Raw genomic sequence first — 9,087 nt, 5'->3', positions numbered from 1 at the left:
TACAAATTTATTATAACTTTATTTGTTTTGTACTTAAAATTTTATGCATGAATTAAATGGTTGGTTCTGCAAATTTTCATCAAATCAAATAGGTGTCTCATTATTTGACATAATCACATTAGCCTCTAATGTCCAACTCATTTTTCATTTTCACATCGTATGAAACATAGGTTGATGCCAGCTCTTTCGTATCCGGTCTAGTTTGGGTTAAATTTTGACCGGATTTTGAATGAATTTGGGTAAAGCTCACTTATTTCTATTTGGGTATGAGACAGGTATTATGAATAATGTTTGCCTCGTCCCGTCCCGTCCCAAACATACATATATATAATTTCATATTTTTTTAAATAGAAGACACAACATTTATAAAAATGACTAAATGGTACTTATTGTTGGGAATAATACACCATTTTCCTTGAGAAAATATCTTTTACAGAGAAATAAAATAGACACAATCACAACACAAGAATTTAACGTGGAAACTCTAATTACTGGAGAAAAAACCACAGCCGTTACCAAATGACAACCAGAGAATATTAATATGTGAAAATTGTTACAACACATAGACTTCTTTCTCTCTAACACCGGCACCCCAGTACACTCACACTCTCAAAGCAAATATTTAACTACACCTCACAACACTCTCTAATCAAAAGGTATAGAGGAAAAGAAAAGTCAGATACAAGCTTTAAGTGTTTCCAACTGGTGCAAAAAATATGGAGAACTTAGCCTCATATTTATAGCCTAGACCACCCACTCCATTTGCTATCCTAAGCAATGTGGGACTAATTCAACCAAATTCTAACAATCTCCACCTTGATTGAAATAGTCACACATCTTCAGCTTCCATAGTCAACACCGATAATTCTTTGCTGCCATTGTCTATACCGACAATCATAGTTCAGAGAAATATCATACTCTACCATGAAAGTATACTCACTTTGAATTAGACCACTCCAAGCATTTTGCCTTGGTACAGATCGAAACCTTGCAGAAAATTCATGGTGCAACTTTCAAATTGGCTTTTCCTGGAAGTTCTTCAGCCATCGACATAACTCCGCCACACACCTTGCATCTCAACGCCAACCAATGCTCGTGTGCAATTGTGGACCCGATTGCCACAACTTATCCTTATCCATGGCAGTGCGGCAATACCATGAGGATACTTCTTGTCTTCAACGCCTTGTGCAAACCTGATTGTATCAACACATCCTTGACTTGTATTTGCCACAAGGCAAAATTGATTCTTCCATCAAATTTTTCTATTTCAAACTTCACAGCACTTGAATATCCTAACATTGTTGCAACCGTATACTGGAATAGTATAACTCAACTGTAGACCGTGCACTAGGAAGGGTCCCCAGGAAAGAGAGGTGGGTCACAATGGACACACTTGAATACCAAGTCTTTCCTTAGCCAGAACCTTTCCAAACTGCACTCTCACAGTGTCACGCTGCCTTCCAGCAACAACAACAGCAACCAAAGATCAACCTCAAGCTACAGGACAAAATTCTTTTCAGATGTTGAAGGTCAGACTAGGCTGCAACCATAGAGCATACTAAGAATAAATTCCACTGAACCGAAGCTCTGATACCACTTGTTGGAAATAATACACCATTCCCCCTTGAGAAAATACCTTTCACAGAGAAATAAAATAGACACAATCACAACACAAGAATTTAACGTGAAAACCAGAGAATATCAATATGTGAAAATTGTTACAACACATAGACTTATTTCTCTCTAACACCGGCACCCCAGTACACCCACACTCTCAAAGCAAATATTTAACTACACCTCACAACACTCTCTAATCAAAAGGTATAGAGGAAAAGAAAAGTCAGATACAAGCTTTAAGTGTTTCCGACTGGTGCAAAAAATATGGAGAACTTAGCCTCATATTTATAGTCTAGGCCACCCACTCCATTTGCTATCCTAAGCAATGTGGGACTAATTCAACCAAATTCTAACACTTATCAATAGCAGAAAAACATTATGACTAAGTGCTGTTATATATGGATCCATAGTACTATCATAGACATTCATATCAGTCGAATGAGAGAATCTTTTGGAGATTGCAATATAAGCATATGTTGCATACTATTGGATTTATCGTTAGATTTAGCGTTGTATATTAGTATTGACTTTATCGATGAATTTATCGACGATTTTGATGTAGAATTCGTTAGGTCAAATTATTACTGGCGGATTTCTATTTTCAATGGTAAATTCGCCGGTAATAATTGGAGGGAAAATAAAAAAATAGGCGCAAAATATAGCGTGGGATTTACCGGCGGATTTGTCTGCCAGTAAACCACATTAGTGGAATGCTGTGTTTTGGTGACTCGCAATGCGTTACTGTCATATTTATCCAGCCGGTAAATCTGATGGTAACGAGCCCTAAAATTCGAAGTGCGAACCATCTCCCCCTTCATTTCGAAATACCCCCTCTCTCTCTCTAACCTCTCTTCTTCCACACTCTCTCTAACTCTATCCTCTCTTTTGTCCCCGCCGCTTCGTCAACCGCCGACGCCTTCTGTCGCCACCTCCTCTCCTTGTACTATCCCTTCTCTGCAATGACAAATTTGCTCAAACCGGGCCTTTGCTCTATGAAGAATCTGCACTACCTCTGTTCTATGACGAGGAATTTACACTGCCGTTGGCCACCTCCTCCATTGCAAATAAATTAGTTGTTTCTACCATTAGATTTTTTTGAAATTAATGTTTAAATTTTGATGTAAAATTATTTTTTATATATGTTTTAATTTCAAATTGATGAAATTTATGTGAAATTAGAATTTAGAGTTTAAATGATGTTAGTGTGAAATTGGGTTTAGTGTTTGGATTTTGCTATGCAATTTTTTTAATATATGTTTTAATTTTAAATTAATGAAATTTATGTGAAATTAGGATTTAGAATTTAAACTATGTTACTGTGAAATTGGATTTAAGGTTTGGAATTGATTACTATGAAATTGGATTTAGGATTTGGATTTTGTTGTAAAATTGTTTTTAATATATGTTTCAATTTCAACTTGATGAAATTTTTATGAAATTGGGATTTAAATTTAACTTATGTTACTGTGAAATTGGGTTTAAGATTTAGAATTTATTACCGTGAAATTAGATTTAGGGTTTAGATTTTGCTGTGAAATTATTTTTAATATATGTTTTAGTATCAAATTGATGAAATTTATGTGAAATTGATATTTAGAGTTTAAATTATGTTATTCTAAAATTGGGTTTAAGGTTTGGAATTAATTACTATGAAATTGGGTTTAGGGTTTGAATTTTGTTACTTTATTAGCTTTCTTGTGCCCTAACTTTCATTCATCGTATCGATGATTGAAATGATTTTTGTATAATAGCACATACTTTGTTCTTATTATTGCTGACTAGTGTTAATAATATATTCTCTTTGTAGACATGATGACAGATAGCAGAGGTAGAACGAGTGGGTCTCGTGGTCCGCTACAAGAAAAATGTTGAGTACTGTCAAATTTACCGTTGGATTCATCAAATAATTATGAAGATAATCAATTTATCATCGGAAATAATCAAACGGTATAAATCTAACTAGTAAATCTTTACCGTTGGATTTTTTTCGTCTAACAAAAAGTACCATCGGATTCTCTGACGGAATATAGTGGATACGAAAATGGATCGTGTTGAGTGTTACCGTCGAAAATCTTCGACGGTAACATTTAGCGCCACATCATTCCTTCTCCTGTCGTATTTCCATCGGATTCATCCGACGCTAATGCCGACGGAAATATATTTTTAAAAATAATATTACTATCGGAATATTTCGACGGTAATTTCGATGGTATTTTTTTTAAAAAAAATTATATTTTCTGTCAATCTATAGTGCACCCTGATAATTAAAATTGAAATAGTATTTCAAACCTGATTTGAAGCACAAAAAATATAAATTACGAATACCAAATGATGGTAATTGAAATATCTGAAACAATGCTAACTATTTTAGAATCACAAAACTATATTTATAGTCACTGAACTATATATTATAAATACAATTAGTTTTTAAATAAATAAATATTACAGAACAATATTTAAATTAATCCTAATCAGATTCATCATCTTCGTCTTCTAGTTCACCATCCTCCACTTTTGATGTAGTTTCCTGATTATCATCAAACTCGTCTTCCTCTTCTTTGTCGCTATCGACCCCGTTTTCTTCTTGAAGATCGTCGTCCTGTGATGGAAGTGTGTTGGCATCTAGTCCACGGTCAATGATATCATCTATAACAGCAGACCTAAGGGTAATGGGCTCACATGTATCAACCATCGTTCTCATAGGAGTAGGGTCGTCAATCTGGTAAGATTGTTGACCCTCTGTCCTATCATCAAACTCGATGCGGCCTCTTAGCTTATACTTAATCACAACCATCCAACTAGACTTGCATGAACCCGGATAAGGAAAATAGTATACCTATCGTGCATTTTGAGGTAGAATAAAAGGATCGTAATGCCTATATTTCCTAGTAACATTAACTTCAGTAATATTGTAGTCCTTGTACTTTTGTGTTACTTATCACGATCTGAGATCATACAATTCACATTTAAATACGCACACCTTGTACGTAGTACGACAAAAATACTCTAAATCAATTATGTTATGCAAGATGCATAACCAATTAGAGTGACCCTGCCAGAATCCCTGTGAACCCAAACTCCAATGTTATTTGTTTTCTTTCTGATCGACCACTGTAAGGTATAAAACCAATATCCATTAACAGTGTACATCAGGTAGCTAGTGTCCTTATTCATTGGTCCCAATTAAGTGTAATTAGTTCCGAATCTATTGTGTCAATTAGCTGCACTCTAACGTATTCTCTGAACCAACGTGGAAAGTGTAACACCCTAATTACCAAAGCTCACGCTTCCGCCTGCACAACTCTGATAGCTCGGATATTACGACGACACTTATACTATTTAATACTAAAATATGAGCCTGTTTAAAACTTTAAACCGCAATACTGCTCCAAAATTTACTTTCATTCGATAACGTACATCCATAGATACCATACAACTTACAAAAGCTCATCAAGAGTACATCCATATACATATACATACATATATATAAATAATACTACACACATTACCCAATACAATTCCTATCCCTCTTACAGAATATATCAAGGTAAAGGCGAGGGTACAAAAATAATAATCTAAAGCAATACAGAGCATCTCAACAACAATTAAATAAACTCTTCATGACTTCTGCGCCCATATCCTGAAAGGGAAAAAATATAGGGGGTGAGAACATCATCCTCGAAAGGGTTCTCAGTAGGGGTTTTTGGGAATTACTGTAATAGGATACGTGAAGATAAATCGTACTAGTGATTAATAACCGTCTTATGCCTTTTTTTCAAAAACAACGGTTTACAATAAAAGTAAAGTCAGAAATCTTTTCCAAAAGAGGGACCGTTCAGTTCTCAAAAACATCAAAAGCCTTTCAAAAGGTTTATCTATACTAAACCAAAATAGTCTTTCATATTTTTCCAAACCAGAAACACAAAACCGAAACCAACCATCGGTCCATCTCAATCTAACCACGGCCCTAGGCCCAAGCAATCCAACCATCAATTAAATTACCACAATCCAACAGAGTCCCAGTTGCAAACACAGATAGGGAGTTCAAGCACAAACAAACAGTTACAGCAAGTAGAACAATTAGCAGTTAATCACAAAGGCAAACCATGTACAATATGCATACCCAAACAATGTCACATAGATGCATATGATGCATGCCTATCTTAGTGGCTGATGATATCATCTGTCGGTTACCAAGCCAACCCGACGTGTCCGGTAGCTAACCCGGACACAGTCTCTCTGTTGCGCATTATTATCATTAGAGGGTATCTGCGCTCTATCGCCATTAGAGGGTATCTACACCCTGTCGCCATTAGAGGGTATCGGTGCCCTGTCACCCTTACAACCAGAGAGAAAACACAAGCATACTCGCATACAACATTCATCTCAGCCATCCGGCTTAAATTCACAATTCATTTAATTGCATACATGCATTTGTACTCAACCATGGATCACCATCCATCTCAGCCATCCGGCTCACGATTCAATCCAGAACCAGCCAATTTATCAATAAATACAGCCCTTCGGCTTAAATTTATAATTCATAATCAGCCATACGGCTCACAACTCATTCGGCAATCAGCCATAGTTCAATAGCATACACAGCCATTCCGGCTCATAACAAAATAGCACTTCTACCATTCGACATCACAAAATTCATAAAACCGGCATTTAAACCATAAATCACTTTTTTCAAGCCATTTCACTTTGAAATCAAATTTCAACTCTTTTCAGTCTTGGCTTTAAAGATCTCATTTCTCAAATCATCTCAGGCTCATAAGCCAAATTTACTCAAGGTGAGTTCCCTTTTTAAAACAAAGCCACTCTCGGAATTCTCTTTCCAAAACTTCTAAAACCATGGCAAGTTAAGGATTTATTTCAAAGTATCCAAAATCACCCACCCAACAGTGGAATTTCATAACAAAAGTTTCTCGGCAGAGTCCCCAAGTCTTTAGGGAAGGTCAACTTACATCAATTCCTTAAAATTCATTGAAACTCTTAAAATCATAGACTCTTGATTCAAGTAAATAAAACTGAATTTATTATGAAATCGAACCATACAAAATCACAAGTTCCAATCCGGTCCAAAAATCAACTCATTTGAAACGGAACCGGTTCATTTGAATCAAACCGCTTTCAGATTTCTTTTTGGACCCCATTTTTCTATCTCTTCCAAAATGCCTCAAACTTGATTACTCAATCAAAAGTATAGGTTCCTTTAAAAATCACTAAAAGCTCCTTTTTATATTGAAATCAATATTAGAGCATCATTCTTTCCTTTAGTGATTCAAAAGGTAAAAATAGTTCATTTCTAAATGAGCCAAACTCAACGCATAAAGTTCATTAAATAAATTAAGCTTGAAAACATAATATCCTCTTAATAAATCAAATAATACAATTTCTCAAATCCAACCTTTTTTAAATAACCTTTCAAACAAGACTAAGATTTTATAGAAATTTCGGCAGCACCTCCCCTAAAACTTGGACTTTTGCCACCCGGTTCGGGTCCCAACTAAACCGTCCCTCATTCCTTTTCAACAACACAAAACTAGAAATCAATTCAAAGCATGCTAAATCCAACAATCGCCTCAGTGGCGTATCTCAAGGATACTATTTCAAAATTAACTCAATATCAATCGATTTAACTCATTTCCAAGGCTTTAAAGAAACGACTCAATAACAAATCATTTGTCCAAAACCGAATCAATTAAAGTAAACCTGGCTGAATTCAAAAGTGCATTTGACTTTTCAAATCATCAAAACAATTAACTCAAATCAAATCAATCCTCAGCGGATTAAACTCAGATTTCAAATCTTTAAAGAAATCAACTCCAAAAGCATTTCGTCTCACAATACCGCACAACAAATCCATTCATCAAAACCAAATAATAATCCATTCAAACATATAATTACATTCATCTAGGACAATCAACATCACATAAGGCTTATACAATCACCAAATACATTGTCTCACATCAGTATCCATATATAATAATTCCAATACATAAAACATAGTTTTTGGAAAGCGCCCCTAATTCAAAATGCAAATCCATAACCCAAACGTCTCACAGAGTCCTTTCCTCCTCAGCTCGAAATGACGGTAACTAACAACTCGGATCCACTTGTTTTCTCCAAAAATCTCAACAGCTCTAATTGCAACATACAACAACCGAAACTCAATTTTATAGCAATTAACGCCACAAACCAGAGCGTATGATAATAGAACAATAACTAAATGGCTTTCAAATAAAAAATGCTTACCGAGCCGAAGGAGGAACGGCTGAACCAACACAGCGGCGGCCTCCGAACCGGTTTGGCGGCAGCCCGGCAGTAGCTCTGTCCGCCACCTCAAGCGGCAGTGATGACCTGAACCATATGCAGTGACAATGAGGTTTCCAGAAACTCAACGAAAAGGAGAACCAACTTAAAACCCTTACCGATAGAATTTTCCGGCAATGGCAGCGAGGTTCTCCGGCGGTAAAAACGGGCAAAAGCTTTGGCAGTGATTTTTGTAGCGGTGGTAGGAACAGCAACCCATGGGTGATGGCGACGCGGCTTTACCACCAGTGACCGAGGAGCGTGACAGAAGCGTTTTCCCCACCCAATGGCGTTCTCTCCTTCGAACCGGATTGGGGAAGACCTCCAGCAGTGGCGAGGTGGCAGCTTCGAACAGCAAGCCACGGCGATGGAGGACTTCAGTGATGGTGGAAGGACAGCAGAGGACCCGCGACGGCGGAGGCACGGCCGCAGAACAGGGACCCCCTTCCGCCGATCTCTCTCTCTCTATCTTGTTCGAGCTTCTCTCTTCGGCCCTCCGTGGATAACGAGGACTCAGACTCCGCGGTGAGGAGGACGACGGCGTGAGCATCACTGTGGCGGTGGTGAGCTAGGCGGTGACAAGGAGAACAGCGAAAGCCCCACGCTCGGTGACAGTGGTAGGCGGCGATGGCTTCCCCGCGGTGGCTCCCTTTCGCGCGTCCTCTCTCCCTGTGCGCGAGTCCAGCGGCGGCGAGGCAATGAGGCGCGCCGCTCATCTCCCTCCTTGGTCAAACGACGGCGCGATGGTGGCGGTGAGACCAGCGCGAGTCTTCTTCCTCCCCTACAATGTGTTGGCGCTGCCATCCTTGGCGCGAACAAGAACCGATGCAGATCAAGAGTCAACGGCGCCCACTCTCCTCCTCTCTTTTCTATTTCTTTCTTTCTTTCAGGGGTCAAATGGAACTCTGCATGTGCCGCTGCTAAGCTAAGGGAGGGTGATGGGCCGGGTCGGGTACGGGTCACTGGGTTAGGGTTTCCTCATTTTGAAAATTAGGTTTAGGGACATTTTAGTAATTTCACATAAAATTGGGAATAATATAGTAGTTGAAACCCAAATTAAATCCAACACTAATTATATATAGAAAATACTATTTGCTCATCAATTTTACAAATTATTTTCAATAAAATGCCACAAGTCTAAAAATTAGAAAT

General features: G+C 37.8%; 1 protein-coding gene across 2 annotated transcripts; it reads right to left on the bottom strand.

The window, feature by feature from the left end:
- Positions 1-4,533: 4,533 nt before the first annotated feature.
- LOC127746750 (uncharacterized) lies at positions 4,534-8,871 on the bottom strand. 2 transcript variants are annotated; one of them, XM_052260989.1, is made up of 3 exons: positions 8,055-8,871; positions 7,879-7,983; positions 4,534-5,257 (listed from the first exon to the last, which is right to left on the bottom strand). In XM_052260989.1, exons 1-3 carry the CDS (start codon positions 8,483-8,485, stop codon positions 5,236-5,238), a joined length of 558 nt encoding a protein of 185 aa, XP_052116949.1. In that variant the 5' UTR covers positions 8,486-8,871; the 3' UTR covers positions 4,534-5,235. The 2 variants fall into 2 exon arrangements, with proteins under 2 accessions (XP_052116949.1, XP_052116948.1); XM_052260988.1 differs by lacking the exon at positions 4,534-5,257 and adding an exon at positions 7,586-7,766.
- Positions 8,872-9,087: the final 216 nt, after the last annotated feature.

Source organism: Arachis duranensis, chromosome 4, assembly GCF_000817695.3.
Source record: "Arachis duranensis cultivar V14167 chromosome 4, aradu.V14167.gnm2.J7QH, whole genome shotgun sequence".
In the NCBI taxonomy this organism is placed as follows: Eukaryota; Viridiplantae; Streptophyta; class Magnoliopsida; order Fabales; family Fabaceae; genus Arachis; species Arachis duranensis.
The sequence above is the reverse complement of the archived record's forward strand: the minus strand, read 5'-3'. Positions and strand labels throughout refer to the sequence as shown.

Bases quoted from the DNA above. Each gene is read 5' to 3' on its own strand.
- LOC127746750 (XM_052260988.1), bottom strand. From the start codon at position 8,485: ATGCTCACGCCGTCGTCCTCCTCACCGCGGAGTCTGAGTCCTCGTTAT. The intron at 7,984-8,054 runs GTAAGGGTTTTA...CATATGGTTCAG, and splicing joins ATTGCCGGAAAATTCTATCG to GTCATCACTGCCGCTTGAGG. The intron at 7,767-7,878 runs GTAAGCATTTTT...TGTTGCAATTAG, and splicing joins GCCGTTCCTCCTTCGGCTCG to AGCTGTTGAGATTTTTGGAG.